General features: G+C 43.0%; 1 protein-coding gene across 2 annotated transcripts in view; it reads right to left on the bottom strand.

The window, feature by feature from the left end:
- BTBD11 (BTB domain containing 11) overlaps window positions 1-27750 on the bottom strand; it is a 366318-nt gene that overhangs the window by 118113 nt on the left and 220455 nt on the right. Inside the window, exon 1 of one of the 2 annotated variants that reach the window (XM_010375422.2) lies at window positions 18475-18619. The exons of the other annotated variant lie outside the window; for it this stretch is intronic. Within the exon in view, the coding sequence (XP_010373724.1) occupies window positions 18475-18550 (76 nt within the window). The 5' untranslated portion in view covers window positions 18551-18619. Of the gene's footprint in view, window positions 1-18474; window positions 18620-27750 lie in introns of those variants that run through there. 2 annotated transcript variants of the gene reach the window in all.

Raw genomic sequence — 27750 nt, forward strand, 5'->3', positions numbered from 1 at the left:
AGGCGTCACTCAGCAAGTGGCAGACTGTGACTCCAACCTGGAGTTGGACATACAATGTTGGCTTGTGTTGTCACTACAACACAGTGCCTCCAAAAAGCCACAAATCTAGAACCCACTTTTGGGTGGGGCCCTTAAAAATTCTGATGAAGAGTCTGAGGCTCAAATCCCAAACATCTCCCAAAGTTGGTGCCATCGCACACTCCAGAGTGGGGCCCACTTGGTGGGGTGGGGGCTCAGGAGATTGGTCGGCCTCTGCTGATGGAACAGAGCTTCCAGCTTGGGGTTCTCAGAGTCTGTCCCGTTGGTGTCTGTCTGGAGGACAGTGGGGTGGCAGATGGGTCAACCTGCATAAGTGACCAAAGAGGCTGTAAGAAATCACCGAGCAGGAAGAGCCTGGAGGGGTGGAAGAAGCAACTCAACAACCAGGGAGGCCCGGAAGGAAGCTGGTGCCGAAATCAACAGAAACCTGGCTTCTCTGATCAGACTTCCTGCCTAGCCCCTGGCAGAGCTGAAAGAGCTGCTCCCTGAAAGCTGTGAAAAGGAGGAGGAGCTCAGGCAGCTGAGCTCTGAGGTCACCTGAGGAGGCTAAGGTGGATGACAGCAAACCAGCAGCTAGTGCTTCCTGTGTGCAGGATAATTCTCAGCACTTTATACCTGTTACACCGATTTAAGTGCCACATGACCCAGTGGGCAGGTCCTGCTAGTATATTCATCTCACAAATGAGGAGAGTGAGGCACAGAGAACTAATAAGACTGAAAGTACACTGCCACTGAGTCCAAGAACTGGCCTGGAAGCTGCTGCCATCTGGCTCTCCCCCACACCACACTGCCCCGTGAAGGCAGAGGTCTTCATGCCCTGGGAGCAGCGCTGACACAGTGAGGCCTCCGGAGATGCCAAGCTGCTTCTGCATCCCCAGGGTTTTGGCAGAACAGCTCAGCATCCCTTCCACTGGTGTCTGTTGGTGGTGGCATTCTTGGTGGGCATAGAGTAGGGAAGAGCCGCATAGACCATGAAGGCAGGGTTGATGCCAGTAGCCTTGGAGAGGCCTGGAGACTTCCCAGTCCTGCCCTTGGCTGGGAGGTCAGGGTCGTCCAAGGCAGCCCCAACCATAGGCTCATGCAGGTTCACAGGAGGCCAAGGCTGCAGGCTGTGGGCAGCCCCAAGCTGGGCCACAGCCTGGCAGGAAGAAGTGGTGGTTACACATCAGATGCCACCTGGGGACTCTGAAAAACTGCAGGGCGCAGAGGCTGGAATTCCTGTGAATCTGCATTTAGAGGGCAGAGTCTGAGAAGCTCTGAGGTTGGCCAGATCTGAGGTAGACCTGGCCTCCACTGCCCCCAGAGAGAAGCAGTTTGAAGCGGGTGGGCTGCCCGGTAACTGAGCCATGTTGACACTCACTGTCCTCTGGGAGGAAGGCTGTGCTGCAGACAGCCTGGAGTGAGCAAGGGAGGGCAAAGGGAAAGCCAAGGGGGAAGGCTGCCATCAGGAAGATGTGAGGAGCGATTCTATTTCTTTTTCTTCCTTTTCAGTTGACACATAAGAATTGCACATATTTATGGAGTACACAGTGATATTTTGATACATGTACATAATGTATGATGATCAAATCAGGGTAATTACCATATCCATCACCTCAAACATTTATCATGTCTTTGTGCTTGGAACATTCAAAATCCTCTCTTCTAGTTTTCTGAACATATACAATACATTATTGTTAACTATATTCACCCTACAGTGGCAGAGGACATTAGAACTTGGTTCTTGATCTAGCTGTAATTTTGTATCCATAACCAACCTCTTCCTATCCTCTTATCCCAGCTACTCTTCCTGCCTTCTAATAACTATAATGTTAGTCTCTACTTCTACGGGCTCAATTTTTTTATGATTCCATCTACAAAGAAGATCATATGGTATTTATCTTTCTGTGCCTGACTTATTTTATTTAATATATCGTTCTCCAGTTTCATCCACGTCGCCATGAAGGACAGGATTTCATTTTTAATGGTTGAGTGGTATTCCATTGTGTATATATACACATTTTCCTTTTCCATTCATCTGTTGATGAACTCATCGTAGGTTGATCCATATCTTGGTTTTATAAATAGTGTTACAATAAACATGAGGGTGCAGACATATCTTGGATATTCTAATTTTTGTTCCTTTGGATAAATGCCCAGAAGTAGAATTGTTGGATCATATGGCAGTTCTATTTTTAGTTTTTTGAGGCTCCTCCACACTGTTCTCCATAATGGCTGTACTAATTTACATTCCCACTAATAGTGTGTGAGGATTCCCTTTGCTCTACATCCTTGCCAGTATTTGTTATTTTTTCTTTTTGATAACAGCCATTCTAACTGGGGTGAGATATCTCAGTGTGGTTTTGATTTGCATTTCCTTGATGATTATTGATGTTAAGCATTTAAAAATATACTTGTTGGCTGTTTGTATGTCTTCTTTTGAGAAATGTCTATTTAGATCTTTTGCACATTTTAAAATCATGTATATATATATATAGATTTGCGGTTCGGTTCCTTGTCTATTCTGGACATTAGTCCTTTGTCAGGTGAATAGTTTGCAACTATTTTCTTCCACTCCAAAGACTGTCTCTTCAATTTGTTAATTGTTTCCTTTGATGCACAGAAGCTTTTTCATTTGATATAGGCTCATTTATCTATTTTTGGTTCTGTTGCCTGTACTTTTGAAGTCTTACCTCTCAAATGTTTGCCTAGACCAATGTCCTGAAGCATTTCCCCTATGTTTTCTTCTAGGAGTTTTACATTTCAGGCCTTGCATTTAAGTCTTTATCCATTTTGAGCTGATTTTCGTATATGGTGAGAGATAGGGATCTGGTTTCATTTTTCTGGATATGGATATCCAGTTTCCCCAGCACCATTTATTGAAAAGAGTGTCCTTTCCCTAATATACATTCTTGGTCCCTTTGTTGAAAATCAGTTGGCTGGAAATATGGATTTATTTCTGGGTTCTCTATTCTGTTCCATTGGTCTACGTGTCTGTTTTCATACCAATACCATGCTGTTTTGGTTACTATTGCTTAGTACACTTTAAAGTCAAGTAGTATGATGCCTCCTCTTTTTGCTTAGGATTGTTTTGGCTGTTTAGGGTTTTTTGTGTTTCCATATAAACCTTAAGGTGTCTTTTCTCTATTTCTTTGAAGAATGTCATTGGTGTTTTGATAAGGATTGCACTGACTGTGGATTTCTTTGGGTAGGGTGGTAATTTTCCAATGTTAATTATTCCAAACCATAAGCATGGAATGTCTTTCCATTTTCCGTGTTCAATTCTTTCATCAGTGTTTTGTAGTTTCTATGGTAGAGATCTTTTACCTCCTTGCTTAAATTTATCCCTAGGTTTTTTTTTTTTTTTTTTTTTTTTTTGTAGCTATTGTAAATGGGATTGCTTTCTTGGTTTGTTTTTCAACTAGTTTGTTATCGGCATATAGAAATACTACTGATTTTTGTATGTTGATTTTGTATCCTGCAACTTTACTGAATTTGTTACTCAGTTCTAACCGTTTTTTGGTGGAGTCTTTAGATTTTTCTAAATATAAGATCATGCCATTTGCAAAGAGGGGCCATTTTACTTCCTGTTTTTTGATGTGGATGCCATTTCTTTCTCTTGCCTAATTGCTTGTTAGGGCTTCCAGTACAATTCGAAAAAGAGTGATTTTCTCTTTTTCGAGAAAGTGGGCATCCTTGTACCATTTCTTAGGGCAAAGGCTTTCAGATTTTTCCCCATTAAATATAATGTTATTTGTGGGTGTGTCATATATGGCCTTCACTGTGTTGAGGCTTGTTCCTTCTATGCCTAATTTGTTGACAGTTTAGGGATGTTGAATTTTGTCACATGCATTTTCTGCCTCTATTGAGATACTCACATGGCTTTTGTTCTTTATTCTGCTGATGTGATGTGTGTGTTTATTGATTTGCATATGCTGAACTATCCTTGTATTTCTAGGATTCATCCAACTAGATTATGATGTATTATTTTGCCAATGTGCTGCTGAATTGGCTTTGCTAGTATTTTGTTGGGATTTTTACATTTATGTTCACTGAAGATATTGATCTATAATTTTCTTTTTGTTGTGATTTTGTCTGGTTTTAGTATTAGGATAATATTGGCATTGTAGAATGAGTTAGGAAGAATTCACTTCTCTTCAAGTTTTTTTGGAATAGTTTGAGAAAAATTGGTGTCAATTCTTCTTTAAAAGTTTGGTAGAATTCAGCAGTAAAGCCATTCAGTCCTGAGCTTTTCTTTGTTAGGAGAATGTTTATTACTGAGTCAGTCTCATTACTTGTTATTGTTATGTTTAGGTTTTCTATTTATTCATGGTCCAATCTTGGTAGGTGGTAGGTGTCCAGGAATTTATCCATTTCCTCTAAGCTTTCCAATCTGTTGGTGTATAGTCGTTCATAATTGTCTCTAATGATCCTTTGTATTTCTGTCATATCAGTTGTAACGCCTCCTTTTTGTCCCTAATTTTATTTATTTGGGACTTCTCTGTTTATTTCTTAGTCTAGCTAAAGGTTTGTCAATTTTGTTTATCCTTTCAAAAAACTGTCAATTTTGTTGATCTTTTGTATTGTTTTTTAGTCTCTATTTCATTTATTTCTGCTCTGATCTTTATTATTTTTTTTTTTCCTTCCACTAATTTTGGGTTTGCTTTCTTCTTGCTTTTCTAGTTTCTTAAAGTGCATTGTTAGGCAGTTTATTAAAAATCTTTCTACTCATTTTGATGTAGGTGTTTATTGCTATAAACTTTTCTCTTGGCACTGATTTTTGTGTACACTATAGATCTTGGTATGTTGTGCTTCCCTTTTTATTTGTGTCAAGGAATTTCTTAATTTTTTTTTTTTTTTTGAGAGACAGGGTATTGCTATGTTGCCCAGCCTGGAATGAAGTGGCTATTCACAGTTGTGACCGTAGAACACTATAGCCTCAAACCCCTTGGCTCTGGTGATCCTCCTGCCTCAGCCTCCTGAGTAGCTGGAGCTACAGATGCATGTCACTGCGGGTGGCTCTTTAATTCTTTTCAAATTTCTTCATTGACCCATTGGTCATTTAGAAGCATGTTGTTTAATGTCCACGTATTTCCAAAGTTCCTCGTTATTTCTTTGTTATTCTAGTGTTATTCCTTTGTGGTCTGAAAAGATACTTGATATGATTTCAGTTTTTAAAAATTTGTCAAGACTTGTTTTGTGACCTAACATATGGTCTAAACTGGAGAATATTCCATGTGTTGTTGCAAAAAATGTGTATTCTATGGCTGTTGGGTAAAAAGTTGTATAATGTCTGTTAAATCCATTTGGCTTAAAGTGCAGTTTAACTCTGATGTTTCTTTGTTGATTTTTCTGTCTGGATGATCTGTCCATTACTGAAAGTGGGGTGTTGAAGTCCTCTACTATTATTGTATTGCAGTAAATCTCTCCCTTTAGCTAATAATGTTTGTTTTATATATCTGGGTGCTCTGGTGTTGGGTACATATATATTTAAAACTGTTATATTCTCTTGCTGAAAGGATTCCTTTATCATTGTACAATGACCTTCTTTGTCTCTTTTTATGTGTTGTTTTTTTTTTTTGACTTAAAGTCTATTTTTATCTGAAATAAATACAGCTACTGTTGTAAGCTTTTGGTTTCTGTTTGTGTAGAACATCTTTTTCCATCCCTTCACTTTCAGTCTGTGTGTGTCTCTACAGGTGAAGTGAGTTTCCTGCGGGCAGCACATAGCTGGGTCTTGCTTTTTTTATTCTTTCAGCCAGTCTATACCTTTTAATTGGAGATTTAAACTATTTACATTCAAGGTTGTTAATGATAGGTGAAAACTTACTCCTGTCATTTTGTTAATTGTTTTCTGATTGTTTTTTATATTGTATATTATATTGTATATATTTCTTCCTCGCTTATTGCTTAGCTTTGCAGTTTGGTGGTTTTCTGTAGTAGTAATATTTGATCCTTTTGTTTCTCATTTGTGTATTTGCTTTATCAGTGAGTTTTATACATTCATGTATTTTTATGAGGGTAGATATTATCCTTGTACTTTCAGATGTAGGGCTCCCTTCAGCATTTCTTGTAGGGCAGGCATAGAGGTGGTAAATTCCCTCAGTTTGTTGTTGTCCTGGGAAGGCTATTTCTCCTTCATTTCTAAAATATAGCATTGCTGGATATAGTCTTCTTGGCTGGCAGGATTTTTTTTTCCTTTCAGCACTTTGAATATATCATCCCATTCTTTCCTGTCCTGTAAGGCTTCTGCTGAGAAATCTGTTGCTAGTTTGACGGGAATTCCCTTATATGTAGCTGGATGCTTTTATCTTGCTCTTTCAAATTTTTTCTGCGTCTTTGACATTTGCCAGTTTGACTATAATGTTCCCCAGAGGGGATCTTTTTGGGTTTAATCTATTTGGAGATCTTTGAGCTACCTTATCTGAATGTCACCTATATCACTCACAGGACTTTTGAAGTTTTCAGCTATTATTTTATTAAATAGGCTTCCTATGCAGTTGCTTTTTATAATTTTATGGAGTAGCTTTTGCAAGGAAAGACTTTTTGCTGTAGATGTATCTATAGTGTTAGTTGGGTAGGATTCTTTGGCTTGATTCTGGGTGGGTCCAGCAGTGTAGCCTTTGTATGATTTCTTCCGCTGTAGTCAACGTCAGCAGTGTCTGCATGTTCCTCACTAACTTAGACTGTAGTTGTTTGTGATGGATGTGGTATGGTTTTGCTGGGGACAAGGATGCTGGATGGGCCAGTCCTTGGGCTCCTGGATGGCGCACAAAGGTGCATGGTGGTCCCACCACTGAAGAGGCAGTTTCACTGGACAGCAATGGCAGTGGGCCCTGGTTGGGCCTGTCCTGGGGCCCTTGAATGGCACACATGGGTACTGGTGATGGTAGACCCTGGGTGAGCTGATCCTCAGCCTCTTGGGTGCTGTGTTTGGGTACTGATGCTGGTGGTCTTGTCTTTAGGTCCCTGAGTGATGTGTGGGACCACTGAAGGGGGCAAATTTGCTATTGGTGGTAGCCCTGGGGCAGGAAGCTCTCAAGTACTGGGGAGTGTGTGCTTTGGCTTCCTATGTCCTGGAGGCAGCCTCCCTGATGTGCAAGACTACCTGTTCCCCATGGCATAGGGCACTGACTGGGCTTAGGTGCTGAGGATGTGGCTGCACTGCTGGGTCCAGCTGGTGTTGCAATGCTGCAGACTTCTGAGTGGACGTGGGAGATGTTAGCTGAGTCCCAAGGGTGTGGAGATGCAGGGGTTACTGGGTTCCAGGGCAGGATGTAGTCTAGTAATGACTGCTCTCAAATTGGTGCTATGCTGCAGCAGCTTGGTTTTGCAGGAGTGGGGAGAAGGGAGGGACTATCCAAGAGTGAATCCCCTCTCCAGAATAATGCAGTTTCCTGGACTCTAGGCATCTCCCTGTGCTAGGCTTGGGTCCTGTGAGGGCTGAGGGGTTTTCCTGTAACTAGCATTGCAGGTGTTCTAAATAGCAGGCCACTCTCTGACCTCTGGATTGAGAGGAACGGAGACATCGCTGGATGATTGGCCAAGGAATCAAAGAACCAGAGGCTCCTAGTGTTGGGACTGGCCTTTGAGCTAATCCAGCCTGTCCTCTCCAGAGTCCTTTCTGTAGCATTCAGCAGTGAGAAACTATTATTAGCACTATTACTAGTAACAATAGTAAAAGCTGTATCATGTGCTGTGAAAAGTATTTAATATACATTGTTTTTAATCCTAACAGTGCTCTATAAGGTATGTATTAATATCATTTCAATTTCACAGTAGTAATCCTCAACTGGGTTGCTTTTGCCTCCCAGGGAACATTTGGCAGTGTCTGGAGACATTTTGATTGTCACATCCAGGTGTTTGCTACTGGCATCTAGAGGTTAGAGATACTGCTAAACATGTTACAATGCACAGGACAGTTCTCACAACAAATAATTTAGTTCAAAATGACAACAGTGCCAAAGTTAAGGAACAATGTTTTGCAGACAAGAAAACAGGCCCAAGGTTACAGGGTTAATAAGAGGCAGACAAGATTTCAACCCAGGTCTGTCTGACTCTAAGGTCTGTGCTCTTCACTCCAAATAATTGGAGTCCCTCTTTCAAAGGCAGCCCAATGAAGCCTTGGCCAGCTCTTGGTCCATCTTGAAGCAATTTAGCATTATGTAGCAAAGGTACTAACAACTATTCATAACTCCTGACTCAGTAATTCCATTTCTGGGAATCTGTCCCAATATTTGAATTCAAAATGTAGCAAAATCTTCATGCACAAGAATTTGCACCCAAACCTTACTTATGGAATCCAAAATTTGACAAACAAGTGTTTAAAAATAAAAAGCATGATTAAATAAACTCTAGTACATCCACATGATAAAATAGTAAACTTATGGAGCCATTAGAAATGATTACATAGAACTGTGATACCAAAAAAAAAGAATCCTCATATTAAAATGTTAAGTAGAAAAGAGCAAAATTCAAAATTGTATATAGTATAATCAGGATTATGTTATTAAAAACTATGTACTAAGTAAACACCAGGGAGAAAAAACCCCAAAGTGTTGACCAAGGACTTTTCTTCCTAGTGGGATTATCAGTGACATTCTGTTCAATTTTTCTGTAGTTTCTGAACTTTGAATTATGGCATGTGCTACCTGTTTTACCAGAATAATAAGCTTACTGAGGTGACATTTACTTTCTTGCACCTTCCATCTAGGTTGAGGGTGGAAGACACTTATCTTTCCCTCTGTCTCTCTCAAAAACTGCCATTAAAAAAGCTCAAAACAAGAAGATTCAAAAGGAAGTGGAGAAGACGAGTATCATTTTGAGCCCCTACTCCACTCATTCACTTCCCCAAGGCACTGGGAAGCCTGATGGTCAGGTGTCTTTTGCCTTGGTTAAGCTAACCGTCTCACCATCTCCTCAGAGCACCTTTCAGCTTGCCCTGCATTTTCAGGCTCCCTTCTTCTGTTCTTGTTTTCCCACGTTTAATTGCCCTTTCCTGCATTCTCCTAACAATTGAAGACCTTCAAGGCTATGACCAAATACTACTTCTTCCATGAAGCCCCCCAGGATGTCCCTAGTCAGAATCAAGTCCCTCTTTTCTCTATATACCTGTAAATCCTGCTTATAAAGTCTAACACATTACGTGTTTAATTCTGTTGCATTTCACAGTTAATTATCCACACATCTGCTTTCCCTACTGAGTCTCAAAAGCAGAGACCATGCCTCATCCATTGTCCTGTTCCGGGAAGGGGAGGCAGTGTGGCATGTGGTTAGTTAGGAACATGCTCTTGATACTCAGACTGAGAGCCTCCAACCTGCTACTAAATAGCTGAGTGACCTTAGGTGACTTATTTAATGTCTCTGTAAATGAGAATGATTATGACCTAATGAATTTGTTTTGTGGATTAAACAAATAATATACATAAACTACCTAACCTTTGTTTCATCTGCAAAATTAGGGCAATAATAGTACCTACCTCACAGCATTAAATGAAGAAATGCATATAAAGCATTTAAAGCACTTGGAACAGAGTCTGGTACATTGTAAGCACTTAGGAAGTATTCAGTACTATTATTCTTTGTATCACTACCATCATCATCTTCATCTTCACCTTCATCACCATCCCCACCACCATCATCATTACCATCATGTACATCATAATGATTATCATCTCTGTCATCATTACCATCACTGTCACATCATCACCATCACCATCATCATCTCCATTATTATCGTCATCACCGTCATCTCCATCATCGTCACCATCATCATCACCATCATTATCATCACCATCATCATCTCCATCATCATTATCACCATCACCATCATCATCACCATCACCATCATCATCACCATCATCATCTCCATCATCATCACCATCACCATCATCATCACCATCACCATCATCATCACCATCATCATCTCCATCATCATCACCATCACCATCATCATCACCATCACCATCATCATCACCATCACCACCATCTCCATTACATCACTATCACCATCATCATCTCCATCATCATCATCACCATCATCATCACCATCACCACCATCACCACCATCTCCATTACATCACTATCACCATCATCATCTCCATCATCATCATCACCATCACCATCATCATCACCACCATCATCTCAGACATCACCATCATCATCACCAAAGTCATCTCTGTCATCATTACCATCACTACCATCATCATCTCCATCATCATCACTATCACCATAATCATCATCATCACTATCACCATCATCATCACCATGACCACCGTCATCATCTCCATCACTGTCACCATCACTGCCACCATCATCACCATCAGCGGCAGCAGTAGCAACAGCAGCAGCCTAGTCCCAAGGTCAGAGGTCCCAAAGATGTCTCTGAGGAGGGCTGGCCATGGGAGATGGAGTTGGCACTGTGCTATCTGTTGCTTTCCTTGTCAGTGTCATGATCCTAAAACAACAAATCCAATAGTCACTAACTGAACTGAGTTTGGAGAGTTGGAGTTTGATTTTAGAAGCCTACCTGAGAATCAGTCCACTAATAACTATGTTTCCCAAATATCAGCCATTTGGGAATCACCATCATGATGTGTCTCATATCTGTGTGCTGCTGATACAATTTATTTACTTAATATTTTTCTTTAAATTGGCTAATTATTTCACACATATAAATTCATTTTAAGAGAAAATTTCATATCAGTGCCATAAATGGAAAACATATTGTCCTAGTACTCATAAAAATATATTGCAATTTAAATTAGAAGGTGTTTTGTGCATCACCTACTATCATTTCCAGTGCCACCCTTGGGGAAATGCTACTCTAACCTACCTGACTCAGGATCATCTGTGGAGCCCCCAAGAAACCATTGTTCCTGCATGCCAGGTGTGACCATTCTAGGACAGAGTCACAAATTCCAATGGTGGGCTCCTTCTGCCCAAACCCATGCTGCTACAGCACCTTCACTGCCTTCCCTACTCTTCCTTCTGTCCATGGCCAGCTACCACTTACTCTAGTACATTTCCCAAACCTCCCACAACCCTGAGAGAGGAGGTATTGTCACCCTTTTCTCACAGACAATAAAACCAGAAATCAGAGTGATCAAGTCACTTGCCCTAAGTCACACAGCACAGACGAGGAAACCAAGTCACTCCGAGGTATCATAAACTGCTATTTAACTCATCTGACTGAAACCCTTCTCCTTGAGAAAAAAAGAAAAAAACAAGAAAAGAAAAAAACCCACATATAATCCAGGTCATTAGGTACAGAGTAATGAAACATTTATTCTTATGGAGAAGGAGAGATGAAGGAACAGAGATGCAGCAAGAGAAGGCTAACCTCTGGATTCAGCTGGAAGCTTGCCATTCATTAACTCATTCAGCAAATATTATTGTGTCCTACTGTTTGCTGAACATTGTTTTAGGCATTGGGGATGCAGTGATATTTAAAAGAAAAAAAAAGTCTCAGCCACATGCAGTGGCTCACACCTGTAATCTCAGAACTTTGGGAGGCTGAGGCAGGCAGATCGCTTGAGCTCAAGAGTTCGAGATCAGCCTGGCCAACATGGTGAAACCCTGTCTCTACTAAAAATACAAAAATTAGCCGGGCATGGTAGTGCATGCCTGTAATCCCAGCTACTCGGGAGGCTGAGGCACAAGAATTGCTTGAACCCAGGAGACGGAGGTTGCAGTGAGCTGAGATTGCGCCATTGCCCTCCAGCCTGGGAGACAACAGTGAGACTCCGTCTCAAAAAAACAGTCTCAACTCTTATGGGATTTACAGTCTTGGTGGGGGAGACAGAAAAGAAACAAATATATAGCATGTCAGGTAGTAACAAGTGCAAGAAGAAAATTAAGGCAGAAGAGGGAATACGGAGTGATGTGGGGAGGGGTAGGTGGGTGGGGCAGTCACGGAGGGCATCTCTGAGGAGGTGACATTTTAGAAGAGGCTTGAATGAAGTGAGGGAGCTTTGAGAATGTTAGGGGAAGAGCTTTCAGGCACAAGGAGCAGCAGGTGCAAAGGCCTTGTCGTAGGGGCATGGGTGAAATATTCAAGAAATATCAGTAGGCCAGTGGCCACTTTGCCACATGAGAAGATGACAGGTATACCCCAGGGGCTGGAGGCAGGGGACTCTCAGAAAAGAGCCCACTTACGTTTCAAACAAGGGGAAAGACAACTTTGTCCAAGCAAAAAGCGCTTTTTTTGTGGGGTTGCTTTTTCTTCTGGTGACACTGAGGAGAGACAACCCAGAAAAGCTTTTTTGGCAGTGGAAAGCAATTGCCCTGTTTTGATTGCCTAATTGCCTGGGGACAGCAAGTTCACAGTCTAGTGTGAAAAGACAACAGGAAGAGACATTTTATGAAGAAGTCCTCATTTGTTTTTTTTCTTTAAACAGAAAGCAAACACTATAATTAACGACTGTCAGCTGGGGGTGTAACTGGGAGCTTGGGGGCAAGGCTGAGTGACAGGCAGAAGAGCCAAGACAAGGTCTCAGAGGACACAAATATGGACTTGGATGGGACCAAAAGCAAATTGGTCCTAAAGGGAGAGAAGCCAGGGCCCCTGCTTCCCCTCTCCTTCCCCACAGCCCTGTGGGGATTGGGTGGACCTACTTCCCCCAGCCCCACTCACTGGTTCAGGGAAGAAGACCTGGACCGCCCACCGGACTCTAAGTCAACTGTGATGTGCATTGCCCGGCAAATTTCCCAGGGCTCAGGATCAAAGACTTGCCAGCTGGTGTCAGTTTGGTGATTTTTGTGGCCTCTTGATTTAGCTTACCAGTCAAATATTTTAGAACCTGCATAGGTTCAGCTCTACGTCCCTGAGTTCAAAATTCAGCTCAATAGAAAATTTATTATCTGACTGGGTTTCATTAAGAGTCCCACTTGCAGCATTTTCTTCTGTTTTTGTTTCTCAGACAAGTTCACTTTAGGTCATTCCTTTATTCACTTGACATTCAAGGGAAATTTCCTGAGCTGTGGGTGATAGTGTTAGGTGCTCACAATACAAAGCTGATTTGCACACAGCACAGCAGAGGGAAAAAGAAAAAATGGTTTTAATTATGACTGCCACTTACTAGATGAGTGGCCTTGGGCAAGACATTTATCCTTCCTAAGTCTCAGTTTGCTTATCTGTGAAAGGAGAAGAATAATACCTTAAAGGTGTTCAAAGCAGCTGGTACACAGTAGGTGCTCCAGAAATAGGGGATGTGTTTTTACCTCAAGCCATAACAGACTGGACAAAGATAAGTGCTTTGGACATTTCAGGTGATCAAGACAGTTCTAGATTTTAATATGAGGCCCTAAGGAAACAGGCAAGGGTTACCAGGAGGAGTCCCCGTCCGCAGAGGTGGTCCCCTGTCTAAATACAGCCCAGCATTGATTCACAACAGGGATGGGTTCTGAGAAATATGTCCTTAGACGATTTCATCGTTGGATGAACATCATAGACTGCACTTACACAAACCCAGGGGTACAGCCTACTGCACACCAAGGCTGTAGCGTGTAGCCTATCACTCTCAGGCTACAAACCTGTACAGTATGTGTCTGTCCTGATACTGTGGGCAATCGTAACACAATGGGAAGTACTTGTGTATCTAAACATACCTAAACATAAAAAAGGTACAGTAAAAAATGCAGCAATCTTTTTCTCTTCCTTCCTTCCTTCCTTCCTCCCTCCCTCCCTCTCTCCCTCCCTCCCTCCCTTCCTTCCTTCCTTCCTTTCTTTTTTTTTTTTTTTCTTGAGACAGGATCTTGCTCTGTCTCCCAGGCTGGAGTGCAGAGGCGTGATTATGACTCACTGCAGTCTTGACCTCCAGTGCTCAAGGAATCCTCCCACTTCAGCCTTCCGAGTAGCTGGGACTACAGGTGCATGCCACCATACCTGGCTAATTTTGTTTTATGTTTTGTAGAGACAAAGTCTCACTATGTTGCCCAAGATGGTCTCAAACTCCTGGGCTCAAGCAATCCCCTCGCATCAGCCTCCCGAAGTGCTGGGATTACAGGCGTGAGTCACTGCACCTGGCCAGTATTATGATCTTATGGGACCACCATCATATATGTAGTCTGTCATTGACTGAAATGTCATCACGCAGCGCCTGCTGTATTTGGGGAGGTATTGTAAGCTTTGTGAATGTTTGCACCTCCAGTTTACTTTACAGGAGAGTATCCACAGTGCACCCTACAGAGCAAATTGCAAATCTTCAGAGTAATTTGCAGGGAACGCAGACCCAACTGACACCCTGATGGTACAGAGGTGGGGAATCTCAGGTCTGAGTGGAAATATCTTCTGGACTTCCCTGGAGATAGTGTAGTTTCGTGGTTAAGTATAAAAGCTTTACCTTGAGAAGCCTGGATTCAATTTTGAGCCATTCAATTCACAGGTGTGGTTGATCTTGGACAAATAGTTTAACCTCCTCTTGCTTCCATTCCCATATCATCGAATGAGGACAATAATAACATATTGGAAGTAATTCCTGTAAACACTTAGCATAGTTCCCTGGCTCATTAAACATCAGCTGCTGCCATTATTATTGTTATTAGCTATTAAAATAGGGCTCCCCTCTTGACCCTGGCCAGACGTGTCCCTGTTTCAACAAGAGCAGGGATGACTGAGAACAAACTCTCCATCTCACCTTTGCTGGAAAAACAGTGGTTTCTACCGTCCACATTGGCAGAGCAACCTTTGAATATGAAGAACAGCTCTCTATGTACACAGAGAGCAAGGCTGTATTGATTCAGACCACAGAACAAGCCAGTCTAAATGACAGTCAGATCACAAAAAAAGGCAATTTTATTCCTTTCAGCCGCCAATGTGACTTATCAAAGTGTTTCCTTGTGTGCACATTCTACGGGGCTGACTTAGTTAATGTACAAAACCCATTCGCAATTAGCAACACCCATTTGTGTGCCAACAACTCATATGCAAAAGTCAACATTCAATGAGGACAGCATTTAATTTACAGAGCAAATTGTCCTTAAAAACAATTTATGCGGCAAGCAGCTCCTGCAGGCTGCCTGTTAGGTGAAGAGCAGATTTGTTTAGCAAATCCTTTCTTGGAAGAGAGCGCTAGAATTACACAGGGCCCAATCCAGGTGCTGGAGTCCACGCGAGGACTTTGAGACATCCCAGGACAAAGCTTTGAGACCCTAGGGACAGTGCATGTGGGCCACATGGTATGAGGGCCTCTTCTGGGGTTGTCCCACAAAGCTATGTCCCAACTCGGTAGCCAGATCCTACATTTCTAGGGTCATGAGCATGTCCTGGAAAATACTGAAGTCCCAAATGTGTGGCACTTCTTCTTAGAGCAGTGTTTCTCCAAGAGTACTGCCTGCCTGGACCTTCTGCCTCTGAATGCCCTGAGTACGTATTAAAATGCAGGTATTTCCTTACCCCATTCCACTTGTCGCAGACATCTCAAAATAGCATTCACGCATATTACCCCCAAATCACAGGGACATCTGACCTGCTGCTAGATCTTGTTATGTCACATGCTAATTAAAAAAAAAAACAAAAAAAAAAAAAACAGAGAACTACTATACCACAATTGAGATTAAAAATATTATGATGATTGAATTTTAATGTAATCAGTTTCCTTTGTAATCATTTGCACATTATGCATTTAAAAATATTATTCTGAGACAGGGTCCACAGGTTTCACTAGATTGCCAAAGGTGTTGTGGCACCTAAAAGTCTCAGAAGAATCACAGGACTGACCCGTAGCTAGGAGGCCCTGTGACAGGAGGCGTTTTGTAACTTCAGAGGTTTGAAGGGAATGGGAAGCTCAATTTCCAAATTCAGATGCCAGGAAAGTAGCTCTCTAGTGGCCATAAGCACCCCCTATAGCTTCGATCAGCTACTGACTCCCTTTCCAGAGGTGCAGGCCGTAAGCTTAATGGAGGGTGCCTATCTGGGTGTCCAGGGAACTCCTCTGGGAAGAAGTAGAAGTCGCATTTTGGGTCTTAAATCCCTTCATAGTTTAGGATTTGCTGGAATTTCAATACCAACTCCCACTTTAACACAATCTAGCATTTCTGTGATCAATGCTTCAATTCCATCAGTAACTAATACTCAGCTAAATTTTTTGATAATCAATTGGATCATAAGTAAATACAGGATTATTTTCCTGTGGTTGGTCAGACTCAGAGAGCACAGTCCTGAATTAGGGGGTATATAAGCATGGTAAATTATTACTTAAACTTGGGACACCCCAACCTTGATTATTCCTTCCTTCTTTGCATCTTTGTACCTCTTTTCCCTCCCTCCCTCCTTCTTTCCCTTCCCTTCCCTTCCCCATCCCTTTCCCTTTCCCTTCCCTTCCCTTCTTTCCCTCCTTTTCCCATTTCCCAACCCCTCTCTCTTTCTCTTCCTTCCTTCATGTTTCCTGAGGGCCTACTATATGCCAAGCAATATTCCTGGTGCTGGGGTTACATCAGTGAGCAAATAAAATGTTTCTACTATATTCTATATACTAGGGGGATAGAGAGATAATTAAAAAAATAAAATACAGAGTGTGGGTGGGAGGGGAGGGGAGTAGTTGATGACGAGTACTGGGCTTCTTGTTGCGGTAATACAAATGTTCTAAAATTGATTATGGTCATGGTTGCACATCCTGGTAAATATACTAAAAACTGCTGAACTGTATGCTCTACAAAGGTAAATTGTATATGAACTATATCTCAATAAGCCTATTATTAAAAAACAAAAATATAGAGTATATCTTAGGATGGTAACTTCTGGGGATAAAAGTAAAGCAATGAAGGGGAGAAGAGTTGCCATATTCTGAAAGTTCGTCACCCCAAATCCATATGTTGAAGCTCTGCCCCTCAATGTGATAGTATTTGGAGATACAGCCTTTGGCAAATGATTAGGGTTAGGTGAGTCCATGAGGGTGGAACCTCATGATAGGGTTGGAGGATTTAGAAGAAGAGGAATACCTTCCCCAAACCCACCACCCTGTGAGAACACAGGGAGAAGGTACCCATCTGCAAGCTAGGAAGAGAGACCTCACCAGGAACTGAATTGTCCTGCACTTCTATCTTGGACTTCCCAGCCCCCAGAACCATGAGGAATAAATGTCTGTGTTTTAAGCCACGTTGTCTTATGGTATTTCATTATAGTGACCCAAGTTGACTAAGACAAGGGTCCTCAGAGTATTATGATTTTAAATACAATGGTCATGGAAAGCTTCATTGAGAAGGTAATATTTGGGTGAAATGTGAAGGTAGTGAGGGAGTGAGCCATGGGAATACCTGGAGGAAGAGCAGTTCAGGCAGAGGGAAGAGTAAGTGCAAAGGTCCTGTGGTATGCCTGCTGTGTTCAAGGAACAAGTAGGGGACAGAGGGAAGGTGGAGGAGGGTGTCTAGGGAGGGTAGGGGATGGGGGGAGCTGGAAGTAATTCTGGGGCTTTGGCTTTTCCTGTGGGTCAGATGGGGAACCAATGAACCAGAGCCAGTGGAAGACTCTGAACAGAGGAAGGATGTGACCTGATATATGATTTAAGTGGATCTCACTGTGGAAATCAACAGTAGCCAGCCATTTATAGAGTATTTACCATGTGCCAGGCACCTTGGCAAACCCTCTTGTGAAAGCTGTCAGAATTAAAATGGAATCATTTGTGTTAAAATCCCTGATGAAGAGTCAGGGAAGGCCATGAAGGGAAGATTCTCATGCACAAATGCCTGATAACAAGAACTATCACAAAAAACCTCTGCAAAAATCACAGCCTTGCACAAAGGCCATGGTATCCTTACACTCTCTCTCTCTCTCTCTCTCTCTCTCTCTCTCTCTCTCTCTCTCTCTCTCTCCCTCTCCCTCTCTCTCTCTCTCTACTTATATGAAGATACGTGACCAGCAACTGCCAGTCCAATCTCGAACTGGTGCCACCCTTGTTATTTACTGATCCTTGTAGCCAAGGATAATTATCTCAAAAACAATTTTGTAATCCTCCTCCTCACTCTTCCGTTAAAAACCATTGTCTTCCTTTAGCCCCCAAATACACACGTTGTATTTCTCTGAGAATATACTCTGGCATGCACATTCTCATTGCAAGGCCTATTCCCAGATAAACATGATTTTCTTTTAGAGAATCTCCTTCTCTGTTTGTTATTTAGGTTGACACCTTTATGGATGTGAGCTCATTGAATCACTGCAGCTACACTCTGGGTAGGCATTGGTATTTTCTGTATTTTACAGAAAAGGAAACTGAGGTTCAGAAAAGCTTAGGAACCTGACCCGATTTATGGTGGAACCAGGAAATGAACCAGCTTCAGAGCTCTTACCTTCCCCATGCCACCGGCATTGTTTAGTGTATACAGCAGGCACTCAATAAAAGGTGTCACCTCACTGATTACAAAGTAGTGCCCTGAGGGATTGGCATGAGGACACTGTGTCACTTCGGGCACAAACAGAATATGTCTTGAGGCATGAGAGCTGGAGAACCAACATCTACTTACTCAGTTCTGCGATGCTGCCTACGCGCGTGGCCAGCAAGGACTGCTCGATGGTCCTCAGCTCCGACTGGCTGAACATGGGCAGTTCTCCTGGCTTGTTTGACCGCTGTGGGTCTCTGTGAAGATTCAGGCTGTCTGGTAGGCACAGCACCCCTGCAGTCAGAAGGGAGACAGAGAATGAAAGGAAAATATATTGTTATTTTTCAGTTAACCGAGGGAGGGGTGCAACATTTCGCACAACCTCAAACCACACCAGAGCTGGTACTGCAAAGAAAGCCAGTATAGGAACAGTGCTCTGGACTACTTTTAGAAATGGATGCCCAGCTATTTGCAAAGGTCTCTTAGAAGTCCTGACTACTGATTTTAGCAAGCATGTGGGCATTCATCTGGACACATGCATTTCCAAAGGACACAAAACAGAATCCTCTCCGCATGCCTGGAAGGGTTGCTATCCACTCCTAGATGCAACTTCTTGTGACTCTGGTGGTCACTCCCCTTGTTCTCCCCACAAAGGCAGTTGTGGTCCCTCAGTGCCCTGGGGGAATAGTCTCTGCCTAAAATTGCTTCTGAGGGCTCACTTTGTTTGCTCAACAAATCTAGCTCTGGATGGTCGGGCTGTTACCTGTTTGACAAGTCTTCTGGCTTTCTCTGTAGAATTGTATGTCAGGAGGTAGAAGAATCCCCATGGGCTTTTGTAACTAGTATGGTGAATACCCACGGGAAATCCCTGCAATCCAATTATTCTCTTCCCTTCCTTTCCATTCCATAAACATTCAGTGAGAAGCTGGGAACTTACTTGGGTAGATGATTCGGAAATATTCACTCTTTCCTTTGCCACCCCAAACTCCCTAAGTCGAGTGCATTTCCTTTCCTCTTGACGTTGGGCTTGACTACTTGATTTACTTCGGTCAAAGCTATGTTAACAAACACGATGGAGTCAAAAGCCTGAAGACTGCTTGTAAAATCGAACTTGCTCTCTTGCGCCTCTGCCTTGGTCATAAGAAAAACATGCCCTGGGCCTGGCATGGTGGCTCACGCCCATAATCCCAGCAATTTGGGAGGGCAAGGAAGGAAGATCACCTGAGGTCAGGAGTTCGAGACCAGCCTGGCCAACATGGTAAAACCCCATCTCTATTAAAACTATAAAAATTAGCTGGGTGTGGGTGGCATGTGTCTGTAGTCCCAGCTACTAGGGAGGCTGAGGCAGGAGAATTGCTTGAATCCGGGAGGTGGAGGCTGTGATGAACCTAGATCATGCCACTGCACTCCAGCCTAGGCAACAGAGCAAGACTGTCAAGAAAAAAAAAAAAAGAAAGAAAGAAAAGAAAAAAGAAAAATGTGCACTGTCTGCAAAACTGCAGATCTGAAGGTGGGAAAAGAGAAGAAAAATATGCCCTGGCTAGCCTGGCATGAGAGACACACAGCAGATCCAGAACTGGCCTGCAGCTTAGAGCTGCCCTGGCTGCCTGCAAAGACATATGCTTATTTGGTATGCCACTGAGATAGTGGGGATGTTAGTTACTCACCATTATTGTGGTGAAAACTAACAGATACACCTACCAAGTATCCTACTGAGGATACAAGGAACAAGACAGACATTGTGCTGTGTTTGGGGTTGAGGATATAGTGATGGAGAGAACACACATAATCCCATGCTCAGTGAACTCCCAGTGTAAGTGAAGGAGACAGGTTGTTACACACGTAGCTGCAAAACCATTTCTTAAATGCTCTATGGTAGGAGAAGATTAGGAATGAAGGGATGTCTTATCAGAGACCTAAAGAACAAGTATCTGTCAATACAGTGGAAGCACTTACTGAATACCTGCTGTGTTTCCAACCCTGCTCGGCATTTTGGAGATGCAAAAGAATAGGACATATTCAAATCATTTAAAACTGAAGAGATGATACTGGCATGGACAAAATAATCTGGAAATAAAATAGTGCCAATAGACAAGTGCTAACTGATTTAAACCAACTAGCAGGTGAGGGGAGACAGAATGCCAAAGCCAGTAGTTAAAGTCCACTCCTCACCCTGCCAGAACCACACAGTCTCAGCAAAGGTGCTTCCTTTGAAGATGGGCACCTTCATACGGTAGGCCTGTTACACTCCTGCTCTCATCCTCACTGCCTGATTGGTGGCTCCAGACACATGGAGCTACTCACTTTCTCCTAAATGTTTTACCTTCACATCTAACAGAGGGTGAGACAAAAGGGTAGGGAACTCTAGTAGATGACTTTTTGGATAAATAAATAATGAATAATGAATAACGGGGCCGGGTGTGGTGTCTCACGCCTGTAATCCCAGCACTTTGGGAAGTCGAGGTGGGTGGATCACCTGAGGTCAGGAGTTCAGGTCCAGCCTAGATAGCATGGTGAAACCCTGCCTCTACTAACAATACAAAAAATTAGCCAGCTGTGGTGGTGGATGCTTGTAATCCCAGCTACTTGGGAGGCTGAGGCAGGAGAAACTCGGGAGGTGGAGGTTGCAGCAAGCCGAGATCATGCCACTGCACTCCAGCCTGGGTGACAGAGTGCCACTCTGTCTCCAAAAAAATAAAAAATAATGAATAATGGATGAATGATACAGATGACCATTAGACTTTAATGTTTCTATAATCAGGAAATTAGTCAAGGGATATTTTTCTAAGATTCTAATCCAATCTTGTTTTTTTCAAATATTTTTGACTGTGACTCAGAGTAAGAATATATTTTATATCACAGCTTGGTGTGCGCACACACACACACCCACACACACACTCTTCATGATTTCCATTAAAAAATTAATGGAAAATAACAGTGACCCTTACTACATGTGAGGCCCTCTCATTTGTTTTCCTTTTCACTTCTCTTCCATCTTAGTAATAAAAAGTGCTGAAACTGCAGCAACAAAAGTGACATCATGATCCACTAATGGGTCGACATGGGCAGTTTGAAAACACTGTGGGCTGTGACACAGATTCACCATTTCCTGGGCACTACCTAGTGCTATACTTCAGGAATCCTCAGCTTTCGGGGAAGACAAGACCTTCCCAGAAATGCTCGCCATCCAAGCCCAGCCTCCTGCCTCTCCCTTGACAGCCATGTCATTCTCCTGTTCAGCCCAGGCAGGAACACACTGAGTCATCCTTGCTCCCTCTGGTTTGCCCACCTGCCAAGACATTAAGTCAGAGGCTAAGTCAAGTAGCTGTTGCCACGGCAATGAATCTTGGGCCAATTCCTCATCCGATGCTCCTGGTGTCTCTGACTCTAATTCAGGAACTTACTACCCCTTAAAGAGTTCACTGCAAAAAGTACCAGATAATCATGACCCACTCCAACATGTGACCCAGTTTTCAGGACCAGTTGCACAAGATTGTGAGAATATGATCTGCAAGGCCATTTGAATCCAGACATTAAATAAACGGAACGGCACATCTGCGGGAACAGGGTATTTATCAGGGTATTTATGAGACCCTCTGCTTAGGAAAAGGGGATGATGGTCAGAGGGGACTTCACAGCAAAGGAGACTCGAGACCTGGGTCCTGAATGTTGGGGAGAAGGTTGTCTAATTAACAGTACAGATGACTCACATGTTCTCAACGGGATTGCTTTCTTGGTATTTGCATTATTTGCAGCAAGTCAACAACCCGGATCTGTGTTTTAAAATGTTGCCTCACATATTGGTTGAGGCCTGAGCAAATGGGACTTGGAGACTGGAACCCAGAGCTTCAGTCTTAGCTCTGCCACATCTCACTGTTTGACTTTGGGCAGGTCACAGAACCTCTCTGGACCTCAGTTTCCTCTTCTGTGAAATGAGGGTGATAGTAATGACTTTGTTTTCCGCATTGGACTTCTGGGGATGGGAGTGAGGTATAAGAGTGAAATGAGATCATGTGTATCAAAGTATTCTGCATGTGCTAAGCAAACAATAGGTTCTCAACGTATGTTAACTGAGAGCAAAGTCAGTTAATGTGCACTAACCCAGCTTTAGACTACATTGTCCTTTATCATAAGAATCAACAATTTCCCTTGGAATTATTTCTCCTTCTTTTAGGGGTTATGAAATTTAAATATGGAAAGAAAATTATTCAAAGAAGCTTCGAGAGTTAGATTATAGAGATTAGGGAAATCTATAATTGATCTATTACACAAAGATTATATACCAGGGTTTAATTTTCTTTTTCCTCGTTGGAGACTCTATGTGGGGTATACACATAAACTGAAGTTATTTATTTATTTTTTGTGTAAAAATCTGCTTGGTCAGGAAGAAGGTGCGAGCATCATGTTTTAGTGTCAGATGCAGGCCTGAGTTTTGGACTACTTGTCTATTTCCACTACTGGGGCCAAGGACGGCCATGGCCTGGTGATGAAGACCCAAGTTTAGAAACAGAGGGAACTGAGGTTCAAATATGAGTTTGAATGGACCTAAAGGACATAATTTCCCTGGAGAGCAAGTGAACAGAAGCCAGGATCCACAGTGGGCTGGAGGGGTCACGGTCTCCCTGAAATTCTGTTACTGTGAGTGTGTTGTGCATTTGTCTAAGGGGAGAGTTCATTCAAATTCTCCAAAGAGTTTATGGGTCCTAAAAAAGGGCAAACCAATGCCTTTGATTGTCCACATTCCCATTTATTCAAGGTTTCTCTTCTCTGGGACTGGCCTGGCGGCAAGGTGGGGTAGAGCAAGGGAAACAAGATACCAGCACTGCCAGAGCTTGACACCATCCTGCAGCTGCCCTCTGTGCAACTGGGACAAAGAACTTCCTGCTCTCCAGCCAGCTTCCGCATCAGCGAAGAGGGGTTCAACTATCTATTTCATAGGTTTATTGCAGTGATTAAACAAGATAATATGCTTAAAGCCTCTGGCCTATAGAAAGTGCCTGATAAATACCCTGTTCCCACAGATGTGCCGTTCCATTTATTTAATGTCTGGATTCAAATGGCCTTGCAGATCATCTTCTCACAATCTTGTGCAACCGGAGACAGACAACTATTTGGTGAGGTCATTTTGAACAAAAAATATGAGAGCTGCTGCTCTGGGCAAAACCCTGGGCCAACCATGTCTGGCACTGTGTCTCTGATAGAGGCCATCAGGGTGCATTGCTGCCTCCCAATGTGCCTACCTTTCTAGATGTATAGGATGGCCCCTTGGCAAATATAATGCCCTGACATCCTTTCACTCTCCTCTGGGCTTTTCTCTGTGTCTATGTTTTTTTTTATTGAACGCAGGGGACAGGGATGCTATATTAGTCCATTCTCACACTGCTATGAAGGAATACCCGAGACTGGGTAATTTAGAAAGGAAAGAGGTTTAATTGTCTCACAGTTCCACATTGCTGGGGAGGCCTCAGGAAACTTACAATCATGGCAGAAGGCAAAGGAGAAGCAGGCACCTTCTTCACAGAGTGGCAGGAAGGAGTGAGTGCAAGCAGGGGAAATGCCAGGCATTTACAAAACTATCAGATCTCGTGAGGACTCACTTACTTTCAGGAAAAAACAGCATGGGGGAAACTGTCCCCATGATCCAATTATCTCCACCTGCTTCCCCCCTTGACATGTGAGGATTATGGGGATTACAATTCAAGGTGAGATTTGGGTGGGGACACAGAGCCAAACCATATCAGATGCTACTTATCTACAAAGAGAAAACCAAGTAAGAGAACCATCAGCATTGATCCATCCAACCTTCAATGATGATGATGGTGGTGGTGATGAAGGAGGAGAACAACCAACTTTTATGGAGTACAAACTATGGGCCAAGCACTCTGCTTAGCATTTTACATGTTTAAATTCAGATTTATTTTAATCCTCTCAGCCACACTATATGGTAGGAAATCCAACATTTATTAGGAAACAGTATAAGGTAACTGTTAAGAGCAAAGACTCTGGGTTCACATTGCCTGGGTTTGAACCCTGATTGCTTTACTTACTACTTGTGTAGCTTTAGGCAAGTAAGTATAATCATTCTGTGCCTTGATTTTCCTATCTGTAAAATGGTAATATTAATAGTGACTACCTCACAGGGTTGTAGGAAGATTAAAAAAAGTTAGTATGTATAAAACATTTACAAAAGTACCTGGCATGGAGGAAGTGTTATAAAATATTTGCCATTATTATCTCTACTTTATAGGGAATGCAATAGAACTTAGAGACATTTGGTAATTTGCCTAAGGTCACATAGATCCTAAAAATGGGGCTAGGAATTGAATACCAAGTCTTCTGATTCCAGAGCTCAATCTGTCAGCCACTCAGCATACTGCTTCTTGGTTACTCAATCCCTACTCTCTGGCAGGCACAACTAGGGAACATGGTCGTACACAGACAGCTGGATCCCTGCCCTCCTGGAGCTTACAGTATAACCATATGTGAGATGTTTTCCCTGGCATTATTACCCAGGAACTGACAGGCAAGTATACAAACTTCATGGGTGATGAAATACCATTAACTTCAAATGGAAAACCTTTACAATTTGCCCCCATGCGACAAAAGACAAAGTCTAAAGATACATAGCGTAGATGTGTTTCCTACTTTCAGTTCCTACTAGGAAGCTCACAGCCAAATTTGCAGCCCGTGTGTACATAAGGAAATGCATTTTTAATATTTTTGCCTTTTATTATCTATAGTACAATGTTGTACATATTTTTATAAGCTGCCTCAAATCTGTTGGAAATAACAAATTAAGCACAAACAGTGAAATAACTCATTAGCTCTGTTTCTTTTGCTTCCTGGGGTTTCCATATATTTTGTAGTCATTTTTGGGGAGACTTAGGGGATCAAGGCTGGTGGGTGAACAGAACCATGTAGATTATTAAGTATGGAGTTAATTTTTCTTTTTTTTTTTTCTTTTTTTCTTTTTTTGAGATGGAGTCTCGTTCTGTCACCCAGGCTGGAGTGCAGTGGCTGGATCTCAGCTCACTGCAAGCTCCGCCTCCCGGGTTTACGCCATTCTCCTGCCTCAGCCTCCCGAGCAACTGGGACTACAGGCGCCCGCCACCTCGCCCAGCTAGTTTTTTGTATTTTTTTAGTAGAGACGGGGCTTCACCGTGTTCGCCAGGATGGTCTCGATCTCCTGACCTCGTGATCCGCCCGCCTCAGCCTCCCAAAGTGCTGGGATTAAAGGCGTGAGCCACCGCGCCTGGCGAGTTAATTTTCTTACCAGTAATTATTAAGTGAAAACCTCTGGGCTTGACCCAGGGTATTTCTGGTCTTCAGGGCCCTCAAAGTCCTCTTGAACTTAATGGACATCCTTAAAACCCCTAGGCTGACCAGAGTTTAAAAAAGCTTTGTTGATGGGGCTTCCATCAGAATAGGTAAAATATTCCAGACTCCCCACTAAAACCTGGGGGCCAGAAGTTAGAGTTCCTTGCTCTAGAATTAAGCAGTGTTATGCTTTCCAGTCTCTGATTCCTTATCTGTTCAGGTAGACTGACTGCAAAAATGGTCTCCATTTTTTCACCCCTGTCTATATGCATGCATGATGATTTTTGAAGTTCCTTCCATCAAGGGTCTATTTGCCCATCCGTTAATCTTGGCCAGCCTGTGACTTGCTCTGGCCACCAGAATGTGATGGGAATGTTAGGGTTGCCAGTTCCAAGTGTAGGCTTCAAACAGTCTTGCCTGCTTCTTCTCTCTTAGAACCCTGCCACCACCAAGAGAAGAAGCCTGGCTAGCATGCTGGAGGATAAGAAGGACACATGGAGAGGAGCCAAGGCTCTCATAGACCAATGGACAGTCAGCCAAATCCTAAAAATGCAAGAGAGTCTGGCCAAGATTAGCAGAGCTGCCTGTTCAACCGTAACCGACCAGACTCATAAGTGAGCCTGGCCAAGATCAAAGAACCACCCTGCTGACCCACAGAGGACTGAGCAATAGAAAATGGTTGATGTTTTAAGCCACTGAATTTAGAGGTAGTTTGTTATGCTGCATATGCACAATATCTAACTGGTACTTATCAGTTATGAAACTGAGAGTTGGTTAACTTATTGTCTTAAAATGCTTTTCACTTTTCCCCATGTCGCTGTGTAGAATCTAGTTGTTCTAGGCAATTCCCAACTGCCAATTTCTTTTGGGCCTGGCCTATGGAAGAATCTTCCTAGTGCATAGGAAGGCAGGGATGGCAGAGATGATAAAATGACTCTCTTGGGGGTTTCTTGGGCATAGCAAACACATTTTCATCTCAGGGCCCTTTCATTTGCTCTGTTCTCTTCTCGAACTCTCTTTTCTCGGGTAGATGCACAGCCTACTCCCTTACTCAGTTAGGGCTCTATTTGCTCAAATGTCACCTCCTCAAAAAGACTGTTTTTTTTCTTTTTCTTTTTTTGGAGACAACATTTGGCTCTATTGCCCAGGCTGGCGTGCAGTGGCCCGATGTCAGCTCACTGCAACCTCCACCTCCCAGGCTCAAGCCATCCTCCCACGTCAGCCTCTCAAGTAGCTGGGACTATAGGTGCACACCACCACGTCCAGCTAATTTTTGTATTTTTTGTAGAGAGGGGGTTTTGCCATGTTAGCCAGGCTGTTCTCAAACTCCTGAGCTCTAGTGATCCGCCCTCATCGGCCTCCCAAAGTGCTGGGATTACGTCCTTTCACAGGTGTGAGCCACTGTGCCCAGCCATCAGAGAAATCTTTCTGAGTACTTTACTAAAAAATAACACCTTGCATCACTCTCCCATCCCCTCACTCTGTTTTATTTCTTCTTTATAGCACCTACTACTGTGTTATATTATATTATATTATCAGTTAATGTGTTGTCTGTCTCCAGCATTAGAGTGTGAGCAACCAAAGGTTTACTTCCCAGTGTGGGGAGGGTTATGGTATAGCACTGGGGAAGGAGCCACAAGCCCGAGATAATTGTATAAAGCTGTGCTGGGGAGGGGCTGACTGTGTAAGCCTTGGTACTGTGGACACAGGCTTGGGTGCTGCCTTGTCTGTCTCTGGCTGCAGGAGGAGAGCTGACTCTGCTAAGTCCTGCCTGACAAGCTAGGTGTGGTCTTCTGTTAAGTGACCCCCAGAATGTAAAGGGGAGCGTCCTGGCACCAGGTCTCAGCTTTAACAAAGGGGAAGGAAGCAGCTGGGGTGCAGCAGCGCGCCAGCCCTTGAATGGGCATCGGACGGACCTGGCCAGGTTCAGATTCCCACCTTACCAGCTTCCAGCTGTATGGCCAGGGCTCTTGACTTGGCTTCTCTGAGCGTATTTCTCCCTTTATAAAGTGTTTGATACTATCTACCCTCTAGCATGGCTGGGAGGCTGTAATGGGTTAATAGACAGAGACAATCTGACACAGAGAAGGGGGTCCATAAATG

This window comes from Rhinopithecus roxellana, chromosome 10 (assembly GCF_007565055.1).
Source record: "Rhinopithecus roxellana isolate Shanxi Qingling chromosome 10, ASM756505v1, whole genome shotgun sequence".
Taxonomy (NCBI): domain Eukaryota; kingdom Metazoa; phylum Chordata; class Mammalia; order Primates; family Cercopithecidae; genus Rhinopithecus; species Rhinopithecus roxellana.